Below are 27663 nucleotides of genomic sequence, written 5' to 3' on the forward strand. Positions count from 1 at the left end.
TGCACAGAATAGGAAAAATAGAAGCCGAATATGCGGCTTTCAAGAAAACGATGTTTTGGTCATTTTTCCGAAGTGCAGGGGTGCAACAGCCAAAATTAGATTCGGAGCAATTTTTGGCGCAAGAAAATCTGTTTAGAGCAGGAAAATCCAAATTTGGATCAGGTTACGGCAAAAATATACCTTCATTATGGAGCACGAAATCAAATTCCAAACTTGGACGGAGCAGTTTACTATAAGAGATGTACAAACAACTTAAAATTGGTTCAGACATGCTTTAGCTGCAGTGGAGAAGGTCCTGCAAATGCGACCAACTAATTCTGCAGGAAGTCGCGAGCCGTGGTGCATTTGAGCCAATCTGCATAACAGGTTCACCAAGATCAAGCAACAAAATAATAAAAAACGAGAGAATGGTATAAAAACTGCCGACACTTTTATTTGTACTCTAAAGAATGAGCCCTTATAAATGACCAGCCCCAACCCAATTGCATTACAAATAGGTCTTCCACCTGAGCAGCATCTGGCTACGCTACAAATAAGAAAAAACTTTTTCTTTTCAATACATGACTAGTGATAGATGTATTAAAAAGAAAAAACAGCAGATACATGACTAGCACAGATGTCATTGGCATGAAATCAATGATAATAATAATAATAATGATAATAATAATAATCTTTATTTGCGGAAAGGTTACCCTGGATGGCACGCGCAGCTAGACAGAAAGGCTGTGGCCCTTGCTCTGTGCCCCTGCTAGCCTGCCATCCACGGTGGGTGATGTCGGAGCAAATGTTTTTTTAACACGCACACACTCGCGCTATGCCACTGCGGGTGACGGGTGACACGCTACGAGTGCCGACTCAGTTCGGTCTTGGGGAAGTGGAATCCGCAGGGTCAGGGGGCAGAAAGGGAACTCTCGATGCCAGATATGATCACTGACTGACAGTGACGGAGGTGCAGGCGTGTAGGACCTCTGCCTGTCCATGGAAGGGCGTCGCAGCTGCAACCCAGACGAGTGCTCAGGTGGGTCAGTGCTGGCAGGCGACTAGCGGCCTCAAGTCGAGGAGCAGGAGCCTTCCACGTCTGCCGCAGTGGTAGAGCATTCCTAGCCCTTTATCCCCCGCCAAGGCAGTGTAGGGGGGGGCTTGTACTCATTAAGTAATCCGGTAGGTATCCAGTGGCCCCGAATTTGAACCTGATACCTCCCACTTACGAGACGAGTGTTTTACCACTCGACCATCGCTGTCAATTTTCCTTGAATATTTTCTAGTTCACCAAGCTATTGAAGAGTCTGCTCAAAGCTTCCAAATCGCTTGCTAGTTTCATGCAGCGTGTAGTCTACAAATCACTGCCGGCGTGCTTGCTTTATAACCTGTACCAGTACATTTGCAGTGTCAGAATTATGCTCGCACCCACTGTGCTCGCGACCATGTACACAGATACGGTGACCTGCTTTCGTTAGTGCAAGCGACATGCACTCCATGCCTTCATGGTGCACTTGACGTCGTGCACAAGGAGGCGGCAGCGAAATCCACGTTTCGGTTGTTGCCTATTATCCGCCTCCAGTATGTTTTCAGCGGCACCAACAGCGCTATGCCACACGCGCTTTTGAGCAGATAGCTGAAGATGCTGATCAAAATTAGGAATTCGGCGATAAGCCTCATTGGGATGCTCATTGGTGCCCATTATTGCACCTCTGCCCTTTTCCCATGCTAAACACTACAGGGGTACCTATGCAGAAACTAAGTCGCTCCACTCTTTAGAGTATAGTTTCGCCACAGTGTACTCGAAGAGGCATAGCCAGCATAGGACTTGACCGGTGCATGAAGGCGTGGGCTGTCTGTCTGAGCAAATGGATTGGATTGGATGATGTACAAACCTCAGGTTGTCAACACATTTTTATTCTTCATGAACGTTAGCTAAGTTGGGAAATTTTGCACCTATACGGGCGCTCTGGCGCAACGTGGCTCAATTTATGCGAATTTCATGGTTTTGGCGCATCTTGGCTCGAAAATATGAAATTGTGTCAAAATGGTGCAACTGGCACAGCTGTTGTGCCCCTGCCACTGTCATGCTCCGTTGTGCTTAAAGGTGCAACCCTTGCGGGCTTCTCTGTGAATTTTCTGTCTGAATTTCCTGTAGAAGTGAAAATTACTGCTCGCACTGCATGCTTCTTGGCATACTGTGATGATGGTGAGCAGGAACAAGCTTGATTACGGAACTTCTCCCATTTCGGTAATCAGGCTTGAAGCCTAAACTTTTCAGAATATGTGGGGGGCACTCGTGGTAGAAGCAACCCTGTTTTTTCTAGGACTCATTTCTTGCAGAGCTCCGAATGAATCGCAAGCAGGCTTCTGCACAACTCCTCATGCCCATGCTTTCACGGTGGGCCACACACTGCAACCACCACCTTCACGGTGGCTCCCAACGACCCAAGTCACACTGCTTTCAACGTGCTTCCACGAACACTAGCACCAGGGAGCTGGTGCTAGTGTTTCCCATCCCTGTCCAGCCACAACGGGGTACCGGGTTCGTGCTTGAACGCACTACAAGGGCGGGCCCAAGAAGAGACGGACAGGGGCGTCCCCCCTGCCCCGTTCCTTTAATGACCACGATCACAGCCACACAATGTTGCCCTGTTGCTCGCCGGAGGGTCCCTGCAGAAGCTGTGGGGGCACGCCCTCACGCACGCCACGCTCGCGACAGAACGTCCGCAGGTCCCGCTCGGGGGGCAGCGGCCAGTGGGCGGCCAGCAGGCGGCCGTACGCCTCGGCCGAGCAGCAGTACAGGCCCAGGGCGAAGCGCAGCGTGGGCTCGCTCCAGCGGACGGAGGAGGAACCCTCCTCGCGCTGCAGGCTCTCCACCTGGTCCAACCGGAGGAAGCGGCCCAGCCGCTCCGACTGGCGCGCCAGGGCGGTCTTGATCCGCACGCACTGGCGCTGCATCTCTGCCTGCTCCCGCCGCAGGTCATCCGCCTGCTGGCGCAGACTGTCCGCCTCCTGCTGCAGCTGCTCGTAGCTTTGGGGCCTGCAAGGCGAAAGGGGGGGGGGTTGCTCAGCAGTGCGCACCCATGGGGGCAAGCTCGATAGCCGGCTGTCTGTCAGAACAAAAAAACCGTGAATTGCTTGAAAAGCCAGTTGTATTATCGAAAGTGAACGTTTAGCAAAACACTGTTTCAGCACCCCCAGTGCTGCAACAATTCAACGAATCAGATGGCTCGGACAGACTCCGAAGCAGCATTTTGCAGCTGGTGCGTACTGAAGAGTGCTGGTTGCAGCTGTGCTCCTGTCACAAAGAAGCTCGCCAGGCACCACTGCCCCTTTCGTGCCCATCAGGAGGACACTATCGGCCATCCTGCAAGATGTCATGCATTGTCCAAAGCGCAGCTTACGTACATGTCGAAAAAAAAAGGTGCACTCTCCCGCTGCATTTACTGACCCTAAAATACGCGAGTCTGCTGCATTAGGAAAATTGTCGCAAAAGACGCTAACACCTCCTATCCACATTTTAAAAGTTAAAAGTGCCCGTAAAATGCAACAATGGTGACATTTCCCCATTTTACGACCTCCTTCAAAGGGTGCACTAGGGGAACCTCAGAATTTGCTGCTTAGAACGCACTAGTTGCTTGCTAACGAGACAGAATAAAAAAGCATCTAAACAGGTACCCTGGATGGCACGCGCATAGACATTATGCATAGACACTATGCATGGAGCATAGTGTAAACGAAGCATAGACACCATGCTCCATTTCAGTTATACAGATGCTCTTCAAGCAAAGAATTGTGATGCCAGCCAGTAACCATCCACTTGGTTCAAATTGAAGCTGAAGTCTTTATTTATTTAAACCAAAGAAGATACGCAAAAGATGCACAGGAAAGTGGATTGGCGTAGCATGGTGCAAATGGCACAGCGCTTCCATCCCTGCATGGCTATTGCGTTACATGCGAAGCCACTAGAAGGTAGACAAGAAAGGGCACGGCAAAAGTGCTTCACTATATGGGGAAGCCGCACTTTGGTTGGATGTCCTGAAGAAAAATTGGGATATGATTTGTGTTGGTGTATTTTGTTGCCTGCGAGAAAAGACGTCATAAGCTTGAATCGCCATATTTGCATGGTTTTAAGGGGGGGGAGACTACCCTTGAACACTAGTTGCTTGTTCCTTGAGTTATCTGAACGAAATTTTCAGGGTTGTGTTACAGCATGAACATTAGAAAAAGTGCCAAGTTTCATTGAGTTGTGCAGGTTAGTTCTCAAGCTACAAGAGTATATATCAAAACGTTTCATATGGGTTCCTTATCCCAAGCCTGGAGAATTAGCCAAGTGTGCTGGCACTATGAAGTTCGTCATGATGATTCTTCCCCTAGTGTTGTCTTGAGGGCATGAGGCAAGACAGAACCCTCTTTGTAAATTTTTCAGAAGAAAAGTTTTAGCACAGCATTGAAATTAGTGATGCTGATCAGACATGCAAATATGATTTATCATATATTGTTTACAAATTCCGCACACAAAATTTTGATGAAAGAAAAAAGCGCTTGTCTTGCCTTCGGAAATTTATTCAGGAACAGAAAAAAAAAAAAAAAAAGAATGTGAATCTGGCAAACACTTCATGAGATATTGCTGGGATTAGTGGTCACAGAACAGAAAAAATTCATTTCGAGAAAACAGCCTTCGAAGCTTGTGCACACATTTTCAGGTCAAAACGGACCCCACAGAATAGCTGGAGGAGTCTGTGTGCACTTTCTTCTTATATCGCTTTCCTGTCTTCTCTTGCTTCGTTTTGACCAGCAGCACGTTGTCTGTTGACTGCATCAATCTCCTCGCGCGTCAGGAAATACGTTGCCAAGTAAACCACGGACGGTACTTTCTCACTCGTCCAGGGAAATGCCATAGGCCACGGTCACCGAGGCCAATGCGCTCGCAACATCGGGTGTACTCGCAGCGTTGTAGTTTTGTACACACGGGGCAGCAGCTACATCGCCAGAAGCGCCGATGAAATCATTGTTAGTGACGTGCTGTGCCAACTTCAGTCTGGCCATGCGGACATTAATTGATTGATTGTAGGGTTTAACATACCGACGTAACGCAGGCGATGAGGTGCGCCATAGTGGTGGGCTCCGGATTTTAATTTTGACCACCTGGGGATCTTTAACGTGTGCCAAAATCTCGTACACACGGATGTTTTTGCATTTCGCCTCCACCAGAAAAGTGGCCACCGCGGCCGGGAGTCAAACCCACGTCCTCACGCTCAGCAGCACAACGCCTTAACCACTGAGCCACCGTGGCGGGTGGCCATGAGGACAAGTTTCATCGAGCGCTTCCGCCCACCAAATGCGTGTAGCGTCCTAAACTTCACTCCATGAATCGTGTCGGATCATGCAGTGATCTGGCAGGCTACACGAAACTACTGAAGTACGAGTAGAACTTCCTGCTGGCTACTTGGTGAGAGTTCCCATGGTATGAAGTGCAACGAAAGAACACAGACGGTGAGCACAGGGTAGACAGAACAGGCACTAACTTCCAATTACTTTTATTGCACTACACATTCGCTTGTATTCCTGTAGAAATCGAGAGGGCAAGAAAGGATAGTAACACATACACAGATGATAACGAAAGAGATGTTCACAGCCATTGCCTCCTTTAACGGGGTCATGCAGACAAAATACAAGTTGGTTTCATTCGAAAGATTTATAGTGCCCCCAGAACTTGACCAGAAGCAAACGATGCTTTTTTCACTGAGAAATTAATCAACTTGAGTTTTCTGCCTTTGCTTTATTTTTGACCGTATTTGTACCTGGCTTGTTTTCGTTAAAGGTAGAAAATAATCGTTTCGTCAAACACGGTGTTCGCTCGACAAATATGGTCACGTACGACACCACCGTCGCTTCCACCAATCAGCCAGTGTCGTCTGAGACAACCCCAAAGCACCGCAGTGCTGTGCAGCTAAAACAAGCATAGTGCGCGCAGTGCCAACAGCACAGTGTGCATCGGTACTTCTACGTTTATGTGTACTTTCGTAACTTCCCGTTTGTCCCACCATTCTTAGGCTTTAAAAAGAATGTGCCCTAAATTTAAGCGCAAATAGCTCGTTCGGCAAGCTTATAAGCCCTGCTAATTCGCGTTTAGTTTTGCCGGTCTCGGCCAATCGCAGAGCTGCCACATATGACATCATAGGTTCTGTTGCGGGAAATGAGCTAGGGGGTCGCATGGCCATTCCTTTTTTTCCTAATCGTATAGCTTATTTGAGTGAACCTTACGTTAAACGTGGTGTCAATATGAGCCTAACAAGGCAATCTTTCGAATGAACCAAACTTGTGTTTTGTCTGCATGGCCTTTTTAAAATCAAAGGTGCCCGGCAGCTTGCCCCGTCGGCCATTGTAGGCGGATGGCCGTCATGATGCGCTCTTTCGCCACGCAGCAGAGCTGGTGTCTGACACTACTTTCGACGGCTTTCCCAAGCACATAGTAGCCTGGATCGTTTCTGCAGAGCAGGCTAGAAAGCGCGTTTTCAACATTTTTTCTTCGGCTAGGTAAACGCAAAAATTTTGGTCTGCCTATCAACCATCTGAACAGCCAGTGATGTTGCTGCTGAGTCAGTGCACTCAGCCTCCCATTTACAGCGCTTGGGGAGCCACCACGCTGCCGTGCAAACAACTTTCTGGAGGTTCTGGCAGCTTACGGGGTGCCAGAGATGCCCACCCCATGGAAACCAAAGGCACTCATGAAGCAACGGGTAGCTACGCGGGAACTCTGCGGGCTCTCATCCGACTTAACTCTTTCAGTGCGGCGCCATAGGCCATCGGACGCCGGTGCCCGACGATTTCAAACGTCCCGCGAAAGCTAAAAACGGCGCCTGTCGGACAACTAACGCCATCTGGCGTATTTATTAACAACTCATTTTTCGATTTTATTGTTTTGTTGATATTTCGCATGCAGAGACCGCACCAAGAGTGAAATTTGAACCCGCGGTAGTGGCAAGTTGTGTGAAAACGGCATCCACTGTATTTGGGCTGCATTTGTAAACAAAACGGGCTTCCTATCTGACGACTGCGGCTTTACACATTGATGTGGGTCTGGACAATGTACGGTAGGGATGTTTTGCCAAATGCGCCGCGTCATATCGCGTTATCACCTTCATGATAGCCCGGCACTCGTGTCAGATTACCGCTACGGAGCGATGCGCGACACTTCTCAAGAGTGCTAGATTTTTTTTTCTGGTTTTTTACCACTAAAGTGAAAAGGATTTTGTGTCAGAACACAAAAAAGTGTGCTTGGATGCATGACCAACTTACACTCGAGTGGCTTCAAGGAGTGGCACAGCCGTCAGTTCCGCTAGATTGACGGGCCCACAAAAATACAAAACTTGGTCTACAGCGTTGATATGTATATTGAATCATAGCCAAGAAATGTAGGAACAATTTGAATATCTTAGAATTCCTAAAATAATTTTTAGGCTCATTGCAATCGCCTATATACGTTGCGTGTATACTTTTTTGTGCATTTTTTTCTGATTATTTGACTAATAAACTAAGTAATTGTACCTTTCACAAAACTGCTGGTATGTGTTTGTAAGAGCAATCTATAAGCTACAATTACATGCATAGCAATGCTAAATGTGTCCACTAGCTCAAGAAAGAAAAAATAGTTTTGTGGAAGCACTCAAAATTGGCCGTTTTTCCGCCGTAACGAAAGAGTTAAGCAGCCAAAGAAGAGAATGAGCTGGAAAATAAAAGTCACTTCGCAATTCGCGGTGGAATAACTTGGAATAAAGAGAAGTGGTGGAGAGTTGGAGGAAGGAGGGGGGAGGCGAGGAGTGTAAAAGAGTGGATAGCACGTCAGAGTTTTGTCTGGGAGGCACCACACAAATTTTATTTTCACCAGTTTATTTCAGGGACAGCACACCAGGACAGCGCTCAAGTGCTATCCTGGCGAGAGCACTAACAATGCAACAATGTCTCATGATGCAAAAACAAACTAGCAACCATTTTCAGCAACACAAAAATGACCTACTACTTGAGCACCTTTCGGGTGGCCAATGGCTTTCGCTGCAGAAGCTTCGCCGCCCTGTTACAGTCTAACGTTGGCTGCATAGTTGGTGAGAGGGGCTTCGTGAATTTTTTGCAATAAGCTGTAAAAGCATATTTCGATGCTCTTTGTCCTTGTTGTTGCAAAGAATTGATTGATTGTGGGGTTTAACGCGCCGACGCAACGCAGGCGATGAGGCGCGCCGTAGTGGAGGGCTCCGGATTAATTTTGACCACCTGGGGATCTTTATCGTGCGCCGAAATCTCGTGCACACGGGCGTTTTTGCTTTTCGCCTCCATCAGAAAAGCGGCCGCCGCGGCCGGGAATCGAACCCGCGACCTCGTGCTCAGCAGCGCAACGTCTTAGCCACTGAGCCACCGCGGCAGGTGTTGTTGCAAAGAAGAACAGGGAGGTCCATGAGTGTTTCGACACTTTTTTCCACACTTGTTTGCAGTGGCTTGACAACCGACTTCCGGTTATCAAGCACAATGTCTGCAAATTTCGGCAGCCCAAGCAGTACCTTGACCAGTTCTTGGCTCGGATAAAAGAGTCCACCGCAGTCCTGGAGAGCAATGAGGCCAAGAATGGGAGCGTCGCTCTTTGGTCCCTGAGGAAGGGCAGTGCAGCTCTCACAAGGAATGTGTTTCTTCGCATCTCAAGCAAGGTAGACCCCAATCAGCGCTATGCAGGCCACTTCTGGATTGGAGGTGCATGGTCTCGTTGTGGTGCAGCGCTTGGCCAGCTCTTTTTGAGCAATTTTCATGAACGTAGCCACCATTCCACAGTCCCGACGGCAACTTTGGGGGGCTGACACAAGTTTCTAGGAGGAGAAAGATAATGAGTTTCGAACATTGTGTTTGAAGAAGAAGCAACAATGCCTGTCTTGTGCATCTTCTCTCACCCGGGTATGGCACTTTTAACATCAACTGCATCACTGCACCTTGCACTGTGATGCAAAAACCCAAACACAAATTCTATTGGGGCGCTTGACATTTTGCGGCAGGACGAACTGGAACATCTGCTCTGTGAGCAAAAAGCGGATGCACGCAACATTTGAATGAGTTGTAAATACAAGGGCGTGGCGAGTTTCCTTGCTGAGAAAATTCTCCGCCAGGCCATCATCTTTGAGGTCTTCTATGTACGCTGAGGAACACTCCATCTACTGTGGTGAACTGGCGAGCACCAGCATTGTTCAGGCGGATGTGCTTTTGGCAACTGCCGACATCCACGAGTGTAAACCACTACAGAATCCTTTTCATGAAATCAATTGTCGGGCCCGCAGTGGCAAACTCTATATTGCGTGTGGGGCCTGCTGGGTCCTTGAGGTAGCTCAGTACGGCTGCAACTGCACCGCAGAGTAGCTGTACAGCAGATCTCACATCCATCCTCTCAATGTTGGAAGGGTACAGATGCTTGCAGGTGAGAAGTCTTACAGGTTTTGTTGACCATCGCAGCATCTTGTATAGCCTCTCCAAGTATTTTGACGATACCTCTTGATCACCACCGAGGTCCTTGGCCAGGAACTGCAACCTGATGTCTTTCACAATATGGCTCTGGCCAAAGGCAAGAGAGGTTGTGAGGAACCAGCCGGGTGTGGGGCCTGTATACGTGCTGCACCGTCACACAAAATGCTCGTAGCAACAACATTGAATTTGTGGTTGTCGGTGATGATACGGACAACATCCAAACCCACGTCTTGTGTTTTACAAACCACATGACGAATACAGGCAGCAAGCTGCTCACCGGTACATCCTTTGGTGAAAAAATAGGCCACCGGTATATCGAACCTTTCGTGAAGGCCACAAAGAAGAAAACACAAAAGAGTTTGCCAGAGCTCCACTTTCCGACGTGGGGATCAAGTGTTGCAGATCGCAGCTCATGTCAACATCTCCTACAAAAGCATCCCGTTGCTTGTGGTACTCCAGTTTCTGCTGGATTCACATTTCGTCTACGAGTCCACACACCTTGGCCTCTGGAGAATCCAGTGCTTGCAATTATGTTTGCAAATGACAACAAACAAGGTCACTGAACCCAACTTCTCCAGAACAAGTGCCAATATATTTTTGGAGTGTGTTTCTGCATGGAAGCCTGAGCAGACCCTCGGAACTTAAGTGCTCGTAAGCTTTAGCTGACAGGTTCCTGAGGATGATGCAATGCCTGACTGTTAACTCTGCCCACTGCAGCATTTTTTTATTGGAGTTTTTGAACTGGTCAAAAAGAAATGCCGCCTTAACGTTCTCCTCTTTAGCGTCGGACACAACTTTGAGAAAGGACCTCGCATGACATTATTCCTCAAGCCTTTGAAGCTCTTCCTTGTAAGAGTCGACAGTCTTGGCCAGCCTTTCGTTATTTAGTTTCAATGCCCGCTCTTTTTTCCCCCACCGCTTTGGGGCAACAAAAAAACTTGATGAGACAGGTTTCGCCGTTTGCGAACCACAGGAACGCTTTATAAACACTCTAGGGCTCGGAGTTTTTCTGTTGACTGACTCAGGCAAGCCAACTCCAGCTCGGTCGTTATTAGGTTGGTCGTTGCCATCTCCCCTTTTCGCAAGTTGATCAGGAGAGATCCTCGGCTCAGATGCATCGGCAGTATCAGGTTCTCTCACACATTCGCTTAACGTGACGGTGTTCCCATTGTCCAATGTGCATCTACTTAGCGAAGCGTTTGATGAGGTAATGGATGATGGCTCGTGCTTACATTTTCATAAGCTGGCTTCACTTCATGCGGTGGCCGGAGTCTTTGTCATGTACGATGGGTAGCCGGGAAAAATACTTGGCACAACACCTGGCTTCATCAGTTGCTGGTTCTTGCAGCTTTCTTTGAAGTCAGACACTTGCAAGTGCAAACTGCACACAACGAAGTAGTGCGAAGTGCTGTTGGCAACCAATCCTTCCTGTAAATGGCCTTGAGCCATCATTCATGTGCACAATGTCGGCAGGTATCTCGTGAAACGAGACACCTGGCTCCTTTTGTAGCGTAAGCTACACTGGCCGAGGTTGAGCAGTTTCGGTGGACCTTGAAGGGCCGTTCTGCGCAAGCTCGAGGAGCATTGAATGGGTTTGAATCGGATTGGATTGGATTGGCTTGGATTGTGTTGGATTGAAATCTAATCCAATTGGAGTACGGGTGTGTAGAGATTTGGGTCTGCACATTTGCCGGTCTGCGCACTCCAGTGGAGTGACGTCATAGCCGCGCAGACGCACTGGCGCTGGCGCGTGCCTAGCTGTGCGCCTCCGTTGCGCAGTAGCCAAGTCTGTTGCTGCGCTGGAGCCGCTTGATAGCCGTTTCGCGTGGCTCCTGGAGAGCCGTGTTGCGCATGCACGAGGAGCAATGACTAAACTGGACTGGACTGGAACGGACCGGACCGGACTGGACTTGACTGGATTTGACTGGATTGTATTGTATTGGATTGGAAATCGTTGTGGCAGCAGTAAGCATGACAATCAGCTAATCCTAGACAAACAGGAAACCTAAGAATGACCAGCTGAACCTTAGCTCACGCTACACGTGTCAGCTCACTCGCCCGAGGAGCGTGCGCAAGGTCTAATCGTACCTTCGCACACAAGAAGCAGGAAACTAGAATGCCCTGCAAGCCCCCCAACCACAAGCGAACCATGTCTCGGCCTCGCCATGGCCGCTAGCAGGAAAAAAAAGTGGTAGAGTTCACAAACAAAACAAGACTAAAATGGCGGCACCATGGAAAGTGGCATGGGAGCGGCGTTCGCACAAAGGCGGGGCCCTTTTCATGCTTTTTCGCCGCTTAAGAGATGTTGCGGCTCGTTATATATTTGATTTTTGATATTTTTGCAATGAATATAAAAGCTGATAGTTTCCGAAAAGGTAGTTTGTGACATATACAACCTAAATATGTGGTTTTCCAAAAATCGATTCTCTCACAATTTTTCGGTTTTCAAAGGCAGCGTGCCCCCTTAACGCAATTTTTTTTCACTAACTGCAACAGAACCAGCTAGCTCAAGTGCAAACCTTAGTATTAATGCACAACAGCAGAGTTTCATTTCGTGCGAACTGTAATAAGAATTATATACATCTGCATTGTGGTTTGGACGTTCGCAGGTGCGTTAATGACTTGCTCATTTATTTTAAAATGCCCGCCATCGTGTGTGGAACAGCGAATGTGAGTGAACAGAAGTTGCAGCGCAACTCACTGCTCTTCGGGGTGAACACAACCAAACATAGCGAACAGAGCCGGGATTTTGTGTTCCACATGCTCACACACAGTTTCCCGGCAGCCCACTTGCTTTCCAGGAGTGTGTGAGCAGCACCTTTCTGAGACGCACAAACGACCAAGGAGCTTCGCCCCACGTGAGGGTGCTGTACAGCATTGGCCCCAGAAAAAAGCCACATGTGTCCAGAAAAATGCATGCATGCATTTCTCACTGCACATCAACGCTGCCAGCCTCTCAGTGCCTGAATAATGGCCAACTGCCCCCCCCCCCTTCCCCCAATTTCCTGCATGCAGAAAAAAGTGCTGAGCACATGAGCTGCATGCCTGCTGGCACACTAGTAGCCCCCCAGTGGGCCTCCGAGCACCGACAATTGTGGTGTGTGTGTGTGCGCCCTTGCTTCAACAGCACACCACGTGGTCTGCCTTTCGCCTGGCTTTCGTGCGGAGGCTCAGTGACCTGCAGTAAACCCCCCCCCCTGAAAGCTGCGCAGGCAGCCTCGAGATGGCGGTGCCATCCAAAAACCCTCCAGTGCATGTGTAGGCTCAGCGCGGCAATGAACCACAGTGCCTGGCACACCGTCCCTCTGACTTGGTGAGAGTGCTTTTGCTCGTTTGCACTTCTCTGATATTTGTGTGGAATCTTGTTCGATGCCGTTCCAGTTGGTTATAAAAGCACTTGTCTTTGGGCAAGCCAGTCAGTGCGTTTGGGACATGGCTCGAGAACGCTACTCTGTCCGTTTGAGTTGTCATGTTTTTGCAAATCAGTGGGCTGATGTATCATCATTTTTTCTCTACTCTCCATGTATCACACAGTTAAGTTTGGCCTTTGGCTCTTCATCATTGGAACGGAGGCAACTCTCCTGCATCTGCTCGCCAACCACGCAACCTCGATGGAATGGGTCCAGCTCATGTGCCTGTCTCTGTAATAGCTGCCATCCACCTAGTACACCGACACCATCTAAAGCAAGCCAAATTAAGCTGGAATCAACTGCAGTCAAAATGTGCAGCTTTGCAACTTCACAAATCACCACACTTCTCGAGCAGACTGGAAGCAACGACTGGCGGCAGCACTCACTTGGCTAGGAGGGGCGTCGCCCCCGCCACCCCCGACTGTGGCGTGGCCTTGGAGGGTACGGAGAGCGACTCCACTGACAGGATGACTGGCATCGGCGTGCTGGGCACCAGGGCCCTGGGGTCCGGCCTGCTCACGGGCACCAGGAAGATGGGGGGCGGAGCCGTGTTGGGCAGGCAGTTCACCGGCGGCAGCACTGCACAATGGGTGCCATTGAAAGCCTGGATGGGACAGCAGCAGGACAAACTGGGCCACTGAAACATCAGCGTGTTCCATCTCAATATGGAGAAACAACATTGATTTTTTTTTTTTTGTTACTTTTATGCAGCTAAAACTGTGTGGAAGTAACATTTCAATAAATTGACATCGGAGGACATTTGCCCATTCCTGATGCCGGGTCCAAAACAAAATTAGGGCTAGCACAAGCGACTTAAAGGAGCCATGAAGAGAAAACACAAGTTTGGTTCATTCAAAAGATTGTCTCGTTAGAATCATACTGACACCACTTTTAACGTAAACTTCGCTCAAATAAGCTACATAATTAGGAAAAACGGGAATGGTCATGCGACCCACCAGCTCATTTCCCGCAACAGAACCTATGTCGTCACATGGGCTAAGCTCTGCGATTGGCGGAGGCTGGCAGAAGCAGACGCAAATTAGGTAGAACTTACAAACTAGACGAACGAGCGATTTGCGCTTAAATTTAGGGCACATTCTTTACAAAGCAATAAGAATGATGGGACAAACAGTGGAAGTTACGAAAGCACATGTAAACATAGAAGTACTGATGCGTTCTGCTGTTCGTACTGCGCACAGCATGCCTGGTTTCGCTGCACAGCACTACGGGGCTTGGGGTTGTCTCAGACGACACTGGCCGATTGACGCAAGCAACGGTGTCTTACGTGACCCCATTTGTCGAGCGAGCACTGTTTCAGGGAACGAATATTTTCTCCCAGAACAAAAACAAGCCAGGTTTAAATGCGGGCAAAAACAAACCAAACGCTTGCCACGGTATGGTGGCGCCATCTAGGCTACGGAACGTAAAGAAATGCGGGAACAAACCAACACCGCTGTACAGGGTGGAGACAACCTTCGAACGGTCCCGTGCCGCCGCAATTGGGCCAACGGGCTCAGCGCGTTATTCTTTTCGTTTCCCACGAGACCTAGCAACGCGAAACAGACAATATGATTCAAACTTCTTCAGTAAACCGCGTTGCGGCGATAATTTTAGCGCGGTTTTGACACAATGACTTGCTTCGGCGGTGAGCGAGCAACCAAAAATGGCGGCGCCAGCGTATACGTGTCTCTACCCTGTACGGCGGATGCGTGAATGAAGGTACTCTAGGCTGCAGAGCGGTCGGTTTCAGTGATGTCACTTGGGACCACGAAAACGCACGATTGAGCGGGAAAATCAAAATTTTAACCTAAATTGTTTAATTTCTCAGTGAATAAAGCACCGTTTGTATCCGGACAAGCGCTGGGGGCACTATAAAACACGAAATCTTTCGAATAAAACCAACTTGCATTTTCTCTTCATGGCTCCTTTAAGCTCCTGCCTGGACTTACGCTGTTACGAATGAGCCCGCCGCTGGGCTTTGTGCAACACTCCTCGGCTGTGTGGCGAAGCTTCCACTACGAGCGCCTTTCGAGCAGGCCTCCCTGTCGGTGACTCACGCTTGCAGCCGACGCGCTGCTACACGTCTGGATCGCTGGCGCCTCGTTATCGGCGCGATTCAAACTTCGGCGTTGGCAGACGAGGCAGGCTGCAACTTGCCCGAAGGGTGCGGAAGCTGTTGCAGAGACCTCCCCTCTCCCCTGTCTCGGACTCAGCGTGCGCCGCTACTACCGGCTGCTCACGAACTCTGGAAAAAGTGTTGCGTGTGTCTGTGCCATTCATGTCGTGTGCACAATCTAGAGGGAACGCTTGTTTGACCGTTAGCGCTTTGGGTATAAATAAGACCCCCCAAGCGCTGTAGTTCATTCCTGTTTGAGCAGTGAATCAATGCTGTCACTCTGCTCAAGTCCTGTACTGTAACCTCGCCCGTTGGGGCATTGCTCTTGTCTGGCTACGGCCATCTCTCGCCATGAAGTAAACAAGTTAAGTTTGCCTTCGGCTTCTGGTCTTCTTGGAGGCAGCAACACTGGCTAGCCGCTCACTTGACCACACTACCACACGCATGTCGGAGGCGACTGAGCTCGGCTCAGGTATGCCTTTTTGCATGCAGCAACGGGTTGTCAGCGGTGGGATGGCAACGTATGCAACACCGCGAAGACATGGGGACGCCAGAGGCCATCGACAATGCAGGCACTTGCTGATGGTGCCACAACACTTGCCTGTGCTCACTTTATTATGTGACAGCAGTACTAGGCTCACTGAGCGGTTTTCCTGGGCACCTGCAACTGTCGCGTTATCAGCTGCGCTATAGAACATCCGCGGAAAAACACCGCCAACCGGAAGTGACGACTGTGGCTAGAAGTGTGCACCAGCCTGAATCTGGAATCGGGTGCAGCGACAACGGGAGTGTGCAAACGAAAAGGCACGCCAGTGGGCTCAACGAGAATGATAAGACTATGGAGGGCCGAGAAGAATGAACGGATTCAGCAAGCACCACAACTGTGCATCGACATTCCCTTCTCGTTGGTGCACACAATGATAAGCTGTTTTCTACGAGTGCAGCGGTGCATAGGCACACTGCAGTGATGTTTGCTGACCGAGCAGCAGCGCTGTTTCAGCCATCATGGTGGCACGTGGCACACTTCATTGTGGGCCCCATAAAACATTGACACGACGTGTCAGGCACTGAGTGATAACTGGATAATTGATCAAGAAATTGCCACTCATTTATCAAAGGCCTAGTGTGCTTGTTCTGCCGGCAGGTTGAATAAGAAAGGTTGCAGGTTGAATAAGAAAGGCCTGTGTACACTACAGCGTGCCTTTAAAGGGGCCATGAAGACAAAACGCAAGTTTGGTTCATTCTAAAGATTGCCTCGTTATAGTCATAGTGACACTGCTTTTAATGATAGCTTCACTCAAATAAGCTATACGATTGGGAAAAAAAGGAATGGCCATGCGACCCACTAGCTCACTTCTCGCAACAGAACCTATGACGTCATATGTGACAGCTCTACGATTGGCTGAGGCCGGCAAAAGCAAATGTAAATTAGGCAGGGCTTACAAGCTTGCCGAACGAGCTATTTGCGCTTAAATCTAATGCATATTAATTTTACAGCAGTAAAAATGGTGGGATAAACAATGAAAGTTACGAAAGTACATATAAACACAGAAGTACCAATGCGTACTGCTGTTGGTACTCGGCGCACATGCTTGTTTTAGCTGCACAGCAGTCCACTGCTTTGGAGTTGTGGAGCAGAAAATGTGAAAGCGGGTTTTCTGATCGTCTGCTAGCCCATTTGGCTCCTTCCTAGGTGCATTTTTTGATCATCTGCTGCACCATTTGGCTCCTTCCTACCATGAATCCCAAACGTGCATTTCACTCAGCATACCCCAGGCGGCGCCGTTGTTCCAAGGTCAACTTGCGCTGGCTCGCATGTCCAAATCAGCCACCATTTTCTCATAGGCGAAAATCGTTTTTATTTATTTTCAGAATAAACAGGTAAGCACCGTTGTTGCTCCCGGTGTCAAACAAAACAGGTAAGCACCGTTGTTGCTCCCGGTGTCAAACAAAATAGACCACAAAATGTGACCTTCGTGTGAAGTTTGAGCGCGAAGCGGCGGTTCGCTCAGGAAAAATTTTTAAAGTGTTCCAATTATCATCGCACCACCCTGTACCTTACATTTCCACCACTGGTAGCACTGGCTTATGGCCAAGTGGTCTGGAGCACTAGGTATGTCATCTTGCAAGTCGCAAGTTCGAATCCTCGAGGCTACATTCCTTTTTTTTTTTTGTAAGTTGATTTTCTCGTTTGCAGTCGATGTTTTCTATAATGAATTCACCATTTTTGGGCCGTAATGTTTACTGCTCCACGAGTGAGTTTGCAGAACGTGCGCAGACTGACACTGACGCGCTGGCGAGTTCTCGTTGGCGTGCTGTTGCCATAAGCACCGACTGCTTGCGGGCAGTGGGCACAGGCCAGAATCAGCAGACCCTTGGCCTGGTGCGAACATGCTTTTTACGATACAGGCATGAGTGAGGCAAGCTCCAAATATGGGGAAAAACCGCATGGCATTTGAGCGTCTGCGGTGACGCGGAGGGCATTCATCCACTGCGTAGGCCTCGGCTAGTGATTGCTACGATTACAAGCCGTCCTGGTAGGCTTATCTTAGGCATTTTACAGCCAACAACATGGCAGAAGTGCGGCATGGCAATTATTGAGATATTGAGAATGCCCATCCAATGATAACGTCGGATGTCAAGCATGTTGTTTTACAGAACCGAAACCGGAACTTCTTGTTTGAATGCTAATGTTGGACATCGTCTAATCACGGTGCACCTCCTACCGATGTCACAGCCTTGAGTTGCTACGGCCACCGCAGACCGCGCATGGTAGTTTTTCTTCTTTTGGGCTTTATAAAATAATTACGGACTTATCAACCGGATAATTTGAGCCAGTCTAAGCAGTGCAAGCAAAAACGGGAGCTTGACAAATTTACTTCAGTGTCCCTTTAAGCCACCACAACGGGTCCTACCATATTTTCGTGTGCAAAACCTTTCAGGCCACAAATAAAAAAACAAAAAACTATCCCCGCCCACACATTTCATAGAGGAAAGGCTGGAACAAAGCTACCAAAGTAACATGGCACATGACCCCAGGGGGGTGGGGGGTCACCTACGAATGCATATTGATTTGCACTAGAATTGAGTGAGAGACAGAGAGAAATAGTGAGTGCGAGGCAAAATAAAAGTTGGCCATGCATTCGTAGCTTCTGTGAAAATGACGTGGGAAGACCATAGCATGCCCTGCCAACGAACACCCTTGTGACCTTTGCACCAATTCACACTTGCAGATAAGCAGCACAAAACAAGAGAAAATCGGAGTGGCAAAAAAAGCTTCAAATGGTATTGAACGAGTGCTCACACCTGGCACACTTTGTGCATGTTTTGCCACAGGGGGTCATCACGCTCTCTTCACTACGGGCACGGCAATAGCTCAAAGGAAATAAGCGAGTCACCTAATTAGCTACAATCGACAAACTTTTCCAGTTATTAATTTGGTTGGAAATTCTGATGAAAAGTCTGTCTCAAATGCAGGCGAGTCAAACAGTTGCTTCGAAAAGCAATCATTTTAACAATACTTTTGCTAAAATTTCGTTAGCGCCATCAGGACGGAAGAACATCAGTTTATGTCTTTCAAACAGCTCCCACTGCAACCCTAGACAGGTACGAGCCGACAAGCTAGCACAGGAGAGGCAGCCCAACAGGGAGTTTTAGTGCCACAGTTCTAGGTCGATTATAGTTTGTTTGCTCGGCCACAATGAGTACAAGACAAACTACAGTGACCAGTGGCGTAAAAAACTGCTCTGTAGAGCTTTGGCACCACATGCTTCTGCGCAGGACAGCCCAGTAAAGACAGACTGATGATGCAACACCACTAGCATCAAACAACTGAGAAAATCTCTGCAGTGCGCAAAAGGTGTAGCTATACGACTCAGACAGCCTTCGAATTGGAGAGAAAAACGGGCGGCAAACGAATGGGCATAACCTTCGGCTGGACCTGCTGCCACGCGACGCCCTCTTCTCCCACGACGAATGCAATTCAGTTCAACATGCCTGCGCACCATCTGTTGGGACCTTTTGCTGCTGCTGCGCTTGGAACCGCTCCCTGTTTGGTGGTTTCATCTCGCCTCTCTTTGACACTGTTTTTATTTAACAAGCATTTTCTTTTGCCCTCGCTATCAGATAAACGAGGGGTGCGCAAATATTCAAAACTTTCAAATACGTTTTCAAGGTATTTCGGAGTTGAAAAATGGAGGAGGACAGTTGTTTTCACGAATAATTAACTCAGATACATGAGACCACGCCCTGTTGAAAATAAAAAATTCCCCAATAAGCAACTTTGCAAAGCGTATTCTTTGCAATGACTTAGAACTAGTAGGACACCGGATATGGTGTCACACTTTGCGCACTTGCAACCGACCGCCACTCACATGCACTGGTGGTGTTCTCTGCTAGCGGCGACAGAAGGTCCTGAAGAAGGCTTTCGGGGAGGGCCTCTTAACTCCCGGGCATTGGGTGAACTTCACCCACGTGCTTCTGTTTGCACATTGTGATCACATGGTGATCACATGGTGGCGCTCATCCTGTCCTAATCAACGCTCTCTAGCTAAGAAAGCCCACCTACATCCTGACATCGTCCCAGGGTCCCTGGTTCTCTGAGCAAATGATGTGCAGAGTTGATTCTTTCTTAAAACCTATACTGTTCCTTTGGTCTCTACATGGGATGCAGGAAAAACGCTGAAATTCGCCCTCCTAGACACAGGGATAAAGCTTACTCGACAACGAGGTGTTGAAGCTAGGTTGCAGACCATAACAGGGAGCAGCCATGACTGAACAGTACCTATGTTCTGCGACTGGACTGGCGTCAGGGGCCCAAGTGGCGTCCTCTGGGTGCCTGCGAGGAAGAGCGAGCATTCCACAGCTGACACTCAATGGCAGAAAAGCCTGCTTTCAACCAGCCCGCCAGCTAGCGCCGACACCAGCTGGTGGCAACATGCAGTGAATGCACACCCCTCCTAGAGGAGACCTACTGCATACACAGCCCGTCCCAAAAATGCACTGGTACTTACTGGCAGCGACTGCATCTCAAATGCAGCCACAGATGAAAACAAACTACCTTTAATTGGAGGCACGAATATTGTCATGTGGCCAAGGACGACGCAGGTTTCTTCAGGGAACAAAACTTTATTGGAGCGAACTTGTGCTCCGCTAAGAACTCCAGGAATGCACAAGCAGCGACGACAGAGTCAACAATGTGACGTAATAACACGGTGCTTGCCTTACGAGCATTTACCTTTCAGCATTAATGATTCAAAAACCATTGAATCAAATCTAGAACGTTGGCAATCAATGATGAACATTCCATTCTAGTGAGAACAGGCGATACACTCTTCCTATCAAATCAGGTAGCCTGCATGGTAGCAACACTGGCACCACTAGTGGCATGTAAGGGCAAACAGAAACCAAAACTGAAATACTACAGACAGAAAGGTTCATAAAGGGGCCATGGAGACAAAATAAAAGTTTGGTTCATTTGAAAGACTGCTCCGCTGGAACAGCAATCATGCCACATTTAATGCAAACTTCACTCAAATAAACTTACGTAATGAGGAAAACAGAACAAGCAGGCGAATGACTGGCTACTTTTTCACACCAGAGTTACGATGCATTATGACCTGCTTGTTGTGGTTGGCCGAAGCCAACAAAATCAGACAGGGATTATAAGCTTTCATAACAAGCTATTTGCACTGGAAATTTAGAGCACATTCTTAGAGCGGTAAGCATGGTAAGGGAAATGATGAAAGTTACAAATGAACATGTCAAAATTTTACGACTGGCCGACACTGCCCTCCCCCGCGCTGTGCAGATGATTTGAGGATTTTCGGGTGCACTGGGCAAGTCTTTTGTGACACCAGCGAACTGGAATGGGAGACGCTGCCGCTAACGTGACCCCGTTTGCAAAGTCATACCCAATGTTTCCCGAAACTGCTGCTTTGAATCATTACAAAATATGGCAGGTCTCATCAGAAGTAAACTGAGAATGGAGCAGTCGCCGAGCGGCACTGCTGCACCGCCCAGGAAGGCTGACAGTAACCAAGCACATCTTGGGTGCCCTCTCGTCAGCTTCAGTTCCAGTTTCTGTTGGACTGCAGCATCTGGATGCTACAAAGAGTCTACACACTAACTATTCTTTTTGGTTAACTGGTGAAGTCACGAAACGTTAGATTCAGCAGGATAATTGAAACTTCAGCTTTGGTGGATAACATTCTCGGTAAACAGAGCATCACTTGCTGCTGGACAAGCCTTGGACCTGAAAAAACACCAAATTCTTTTTAAAGGAAAAGAAGGATGTTGTGGGCTGTCTTCATGGCCCCTTCACAGCAAGAAGGACACACCCTGCAATTGCAGACGACACCTTCACTGCAGCGCACACCCAACTGTGGGCATGCTGGCGACAACGGTTTTCCCTCTGTTCGCAAACGTGAAGTCGATCCATACAACGTCACAGCTGCACAGCACTTTCCCTTAGCCCCTGTCACACAAAAGACCGAGCCCCGCTCCTTGAGCATTCACTTGCAGAGCGAATATGGCTGAATAAGAGCAGAGCGAGTGGTTTCCACGTCAACTCTCAACCTCCTCCTATATTTCTTGGACAAACCCCCTGCCCGGTTGTACCACTGTCCTCCCGGACCACCCCCACATTTCCTTAACGAGGGATGTTTGTAGAGCAACGGCAATTTAGATGGCTTGGGCCGAATGCCGCATTTCTTCCCTTCTGTAACCCTGCAGAGAACGGGACGATCAGCCAGCTTCTCTCTGCTCAATAAGGACGATCAGTCAGCCAGATCAGTGCCAGCCTCTGATTGCAAAAGGTAATAAAAGCGGACTGATTAATGGCATCCCAAGGACCAGATCTGCAGCACACCACCGGCTGAGCCAGTCTCTCGGGGATGTGCAGAATCCTTGTTTGCAACCCTGACGCTGCGAGCAGTCGGCATACCCGTTGCGATGGGCGCAGGTGTGGCCAGTAGGCTCCTGGCCTGGCTCGCAGCCGGCGGGGTGGGCACGAGAATCACGTTGCCACCCGAGGTGGACACCGTGAAGGCCGATGGGCTGGCCCCAGCTGGACCACCAGGGTGCCTGCTGGTGCCTGCGAACAGCATCACACACACCTTTGTGCACTGGCAGCTGCGTCCGCGGCGGCCACCCTAAAGGGGGGAGCGTCAACGTGGGCTCCTTTGCTCGTCTTCACGAGAACCATTTGCACAGTCACAAACTAATGTTAGCCACTTGAGGGCAGCCAATGTTGTTCCTCGGGGGTGAGGGAAAAAAAACAGCTGATCAACACGATACAGTGCAGCTAATTAATTCTTGGCTGCAACCAGCCCGTCAAAGTCCGCTGCAGGACCAAGCCTCTCCGATACTGCTCGTATCACCTGAATCGATTCTTTGTTGAAAATTTCCCTGTCACATCTCACCACACTTAGTTATTGGCCTTCTATTCCTAGTCCTGCCCCTCTGCAGCCACTTCACTACCTTTGTGGCCCAACTTCTTTTGCTGTCAATCTGTGCCAGGATGCATTCTACACAAGTTTGTTCCCGAGCCCATGAGGATTGTTTGCCATTTTTAAAGTAGTATCACCTTCCGTTCCACACCCAATGAAGGTTTCCCTTTACAGCGCGTACTTTTATACTCCGATCATTTCAGTGACAGAGGCAGCCTACTGCTCTTCACTGGAGAATGCCTCTGCATACTAATGATTTCTTTCTTGTGGTTAGGATCAGCATGAACAATAAGCACAAGGAAATAATTGGTCACTTCCATTACCGATCCCAAATGGTAGGTGAGCTGAACCCACCATAGGAATAACATTCACATTATTCTTTCAACCTAGGGTTCAGCTTTCTCAATGCAGTTCCTGAACTATTCTCTGAACAACGAGATGTCTACAAGTGTCAAGTGGCTCAAATATTGCTTACTTTCTACCTCGACTTGGCCTAATCAACCCTTTAAAGGGGCCGCAAATAATTTCAAAGAAATAACATCTTTTTGCCTCACCACCTTTCGAGCACTTTTCACTCTAACAGAGGATTGCGGCGGTTGCACATTCTTCATATGTGTCCTCCAAGTGCGGAACTGATTAAGGTCAAGATTATCATAGCCATACATTCTTTGCGCATGCCCTCACTTCACAGAGAGTCTTCCAAAAGCAGGTTTCCATTTCACTGCAGTAAAGGTAGCAAGCTTTATGTGCACAGCCAGCTTCTTTGGCAGCCCACTTCCCGGTGGGTGCGTGATCTTTTCTTGTGGGCCTCCAAACACTACAGTGAAGCTAAAATTAAAGCACTAATGACAAGCTTCCCACAAGACCAACCGCTGAAACAACTGCACTGTGTTAGGTTTTTTAAAAAAAATAAAAAGAAAATTTAAAGAGAAAAGACTAATAAAGTATGTTAAATCGTTTTTACGGCACAGTTCATCATGCACACATAAGGTTGTTTGTTTTCGGGTTTTATATTTTTAAAGCAAAGCTTTCGACCTCTACCAGCCAACGGTTCCTTCGTTGCGTGTGCGACAAGAAACTCCCAACGTGGCTGGGGAGGGCGAGGACGGTTTTCACTCACGGAGCACAGTGTAGATGGCGCAGCGAATGGTTACCCAACGTTCCCCGTGCGCAGGTGCCTGCTCACACTGCCAGGCGCATAGGCAGGATGGCTTTGTCGTCTGCTTTAGCGATGGTTGTTTTGGGCCTGTTTTGGCGCAGCTTCGCGTCCATTGCGCGCTTCCTTCACACAGCTTCATTAACTTGTTCAACAACCCTTCCTGGGTAACCCGGACCTGACGAAATTAAGTGGTCATATGGCAAAGATACGTTAAGGATTGGTTGGCAAGGCGGGAAAACAAAATGTAGAGACAGACATCTGGCCGCTAGCAAAACAGTACCTTCTGCCCACTGCTTGCCACAATTGGGACTCCATTTTCTAAATTGGTGAATACCAATTCAGTTGTGTTTTAAAAGGTGAAAGGAGGAACTGGTTCTGATAAACAGCGATTATAAAAGTTAATTCAGCTTTCTCGCAATTCTCAAACTTACTAAACTAACTAGTTTAAATAGGCATAAATGGGAATCACTAAGCTCACAAGCCAAATTGTTTCGGTGTCTGCGCTTGTGTCGCACGGTGGTGTAGCCCCAAGCTAGCACATCAGGATGGCTACGTTCTGCTGTCTCACCCTTCGGAAGACGCACCTCTCCGTTTTTTTTCTTTCTGCCGACGCACGGCCGGGCGTCCGCCGTTCTTGCACGCCTGTGGCCGACGCTGCTGCGTTCGGGACGTCACTCCCGCAAATTCCAGGTAACGGCTGGCAGAATCTCTGGTTTCATTCTTTATAAACCCACGTGTGTGAATTCAAGTGACGTCGCATGGGCAATTGTCGTGAGTGTCACTTAAAGCTTTGCTTTCTAATCACCTTCACAGCGTGGATTGGAGACAATTTTTTTTTCAAAATCGGGCGCTATTTTTTAAACTGATAATCAGGGAGAAATCGGGTGTTTTGGTAAAAACATTCAAAAATTCTGTTTTTTTTCGGGTTCAATCTAGGAATGCACTAAGTAATACACTCAGTTCATTTTATCCAAACTTATCACAAGCTTCTCAAGTTTAAGGTGTTAAAATTGGTGTTTGCTTTCTGCTGATACTCGGGGCACATCTGTGTTTTCTAGCAAATACTCCCCGAAATTTCAAATTTGTTTGAAATGAATCAGTAATGATAATAGTAAAGAGGACTGATAACCTCCAAGAAATGAAACCTTTTATTCACGAAGCACTGGTCATGGATTTTTTACACATCATTGTTTACGTGCATTATCATCTGCTTGCGCAACATGTCGGTCTCCACTCGAGACCTGTCCGATCCTTGAACGTATCTCAGCCGGGAGAAAGTTCTCTTGACATCACTTGACATTAGGTAGGTTCTCTTGACATTAGGTAGGCACAACAATATTAATGCCGCATTTGCCAGCCTGCAGTAGCGAGCGGTAAAGTCATGGCAATACTCAATTAGTTCGAAAGCTCTGTTTGCGGGGCTTGCCTCCAGCAAGTCAGCGTACAATTGTGCAGATCGCTACCTTGAAAATGTCCATTCGGAGAGAAATCGGGTTTAACCCCGTTCTCCTAAAACATGTTCGGGGTGTAAAAACCGAGTAAAATCGGGTTTTACCCGGAAACGAACAACCCTATCCATACACTGTTCACCTTCTCTTGCCTAAAAAGGAAAAAAAAACTTTCCATAGGACAAAGTTGTTCCTGGTTTCGAACTTCGGAGGTTTTGCGTGCTGAAGCTACCCCTTGGCTACGCCGTGCACCGTAACGGAGGGCTACAGACTAATCTTGACCCCCTGGGGATCTTTGACGTGCTTTGAAATCTGTTCCTGGTCACAGGCACAGCACCCTTTCTCACGTAACGTGGTCAGATGGCCAGAACCTGCCCGCCGTACGCAAGAGTGGCTGCTTGCTGCAACGGTGTGAAGTCCACACAATCCATGCCACCTTTGTGTTGGGACAGACACCTAGAAAACACCGCCTTTATGCCCGAGTGAACGCAAGGCATCAGAAAACTTGCAAACGAAGCTTCAGAAGATGTATTCCAGTTTTTACTGCGATCGCTAAAGCAAGAGGTGTTTTTTCTTGCTTCTTCTTCACACTAACGCTGAGCAGATTACATCTTGCTTTGCTGCAAACACCACCAAAGCATGACAGCTTTCTGCTGCCTCTGCCACTTAATCCCTTGATGAATGCAATCGAAGCTTGTTCAAGTCTGCTTCAGTTCTGCTCTGCACTCCCATGCACCTGCTGGGACCTTTGGTTTCTGCAGTGCTTGTAGCAGTCCGAGCCAGCACTTATTTTACCTCTCAACACCCCCCCCCCCCCCCCTCCCATTTGCTACCTTAAACACCAGTCTAACGTACATTCTTAATGTAAAGTACTCTCAGTTATGTACTTATATTCTGCCTCAGATACGCCTTCGGTTTCCTTTGCACTGCATAATGGGCGTGTCTATAAGCCATGGCAGCAGTTTTGGCAGTTCTTTGGCATTCAAGCATCCGTTAAGCTGTTTTTTCGCGGCTGATTTGAGCCAGAGACTGACCAAGAGGGCAAATTTTTTGCATTCCCACATGCCACCCTGGGGGGAAGGGGCCAGGTCACCTTGCTGCTGCTGACTGGTGGTGGTGGCAGGCGTGTCACTGCCGGCCACGGTGGGCGTGGTGGGCCCCTCCGGCCGGTCCCCGGCCACCGCAGCCTGGGGGCCGTCGCGCACCAGCTTCCGCCGCCGCTTGGGTGCCTTGCGGTGGCTGAACAGGGTGGGAACCGCAAATGGCTTCAACTTGCGGTCCGTCCGCCGGGGCTCGTACTGGTCTTCATCGAAGTGAGCCTGCGTGCCACCCCCTCCCCCTATAAACAAGCGGCCTCAATCACTTGGTCCAGCCGAATGCAGGGGCAAGCTGGCCGTGCACTAACTGTGAGGACCCCACAGATACTCTGGGAAGAAGTGTGCGACGCTCGTCAGACGGACCACAAAACACACCAGCTGTTAGAGCTTTGCTGTAACTAAAAGATCACACCATGGCCAACGATGCCTCATCTTCTTCACAAAGCCCTCAACTTTGCCTGCAAGCCGCCATACCAAGGTGGTGTCAAAAGACCCTTTTTGCCTCTCTTTCGGTCTTCTTCATGATGCCAGTCAATGCGAATCAGAACACTTCGGTAAAATAAGGAATAAAACCCCTGGGCCGGTCAGCTATCAAGTGTGGTGCCGCCACTGGCAGAAGGTGCAGAAAACACCTGCACAGTTGGCCATCAATAATGCTGACGGCCGGAATCGGCCGCGTCGCCGATGTCGTCTGGTCAGGCATGGGAATGAACAAAAGAAAGGCGAGAAAGGCGAACACTGACCACATACAAAAATATATTTGACGTTTCAGAACCGCATACGAGTTCCTTGTTCCCTGAGTAAGACAAGAAGTTCTCGCCAGTTATGCAGGCAGCACGAGCATGCCTAGTCACCTGGCATAGCCCCTTCCATCCGGTTCATTGTGTCTGGCGTTGACCGAATGAAAAGCGTTTCCCGCAGCTGCCAGGATGACGTGTTCTTTTCCCAAGCTAAAATAGCACCATTGTCCCAGTCAATCCTGTGAGAATTTTGGTGCGCGTGTTCCGCTGTGGCATGCGTCATGTGATTATTACTTCTCACATCACGTTGGTGCTCCTTCAGTTGTCGTGAAAACTTCCCTGTTTCACCAAAGCAATCAGCGCATAGTATCTTGTTTACCACTCCTCGGAATGAATCCCTTGGCAGTTGGTCTTTTACATTCATAAGCCAGTTCCGGGGACTGCTGGCCAGTGCATGGGCAATGCACATGCATTTTGAAAATACGTACGACAGTGCTTCGCTCCTTCCTGGGACGTAGGTGATTACGGCGCGTGCACTGAATGTCATGTTGTTGTGCATTCTTGGCTGCAGTATCTTATTCTGTTTTGCCGATAAATAGTTTAGGATAGCCGTGGGCAATAATAAGTTCACTCAGAATTGTTCCCAATTCATGTTTCAGTGCGCTGCCATTTCAACAGACGTGTGGGGTGCATGTTATCAAGGATGACACAACAGATGCCTTGTGGCCGAGTAGGTGGCAAGATGCAAAATTGAGGTAATGA

The 27663-nt window shown here is 48.6% G+C and overlaps 1 protein-coding gene across 1 annotated transcript in view; it reads right to left on the bottom strand.

Moving 5' to 3' along the window:
- Positions 1–415: 415 nt before the first annotated feature.
- LOC144136852 (uncharacterized) overlaps positions 416–27663 on the bottom strand; it is a 361595-nt gene continuing 334347 nt past the window's right edge. The window contains exons 3-7 of the mRNA XM_077669428.1: positions 26158–26383; positions 21953–22102; positions 19793–19846; positions 13280–13472; positions 416–3022 (exon numbers count right to left, since the gene is read on the bottom strand). Of these exons, the coding sequence (XP_077525554.1) occupies positions 2611–3022; positions 13280–13472; positions 19793–19846; positions 21953–22102; positions 26158–26383 (1035 nt within the window). The 3' untranslated portion in view covers positions 416–2610. The remainder of the gene's footprint in view (positions 3023–13279; positions 13473–19792; positions 19847–21952; positions 22103–26157; positions 26384–27663) is intronic.

Source organism: Haemaphysalis longicornis, unplaced genomic scaffold (genome assembly GCF_048455015.1).
Source record: "Haemaphysalis longicornis isolate Haplotype H1 unplaced genomic scaffold, Haemaphysalis longicornis Haplotype H1 scaffold_1, whole genome shotgun sequence".
Classification (NCBI taxonomy): domain Eukaryota; kingdom Metazoa; phylum Arthropoda; class Arachnida; order Ixodida; family Ixodidae; genus Haemaphysalis; species Haemaphysalis longicornis.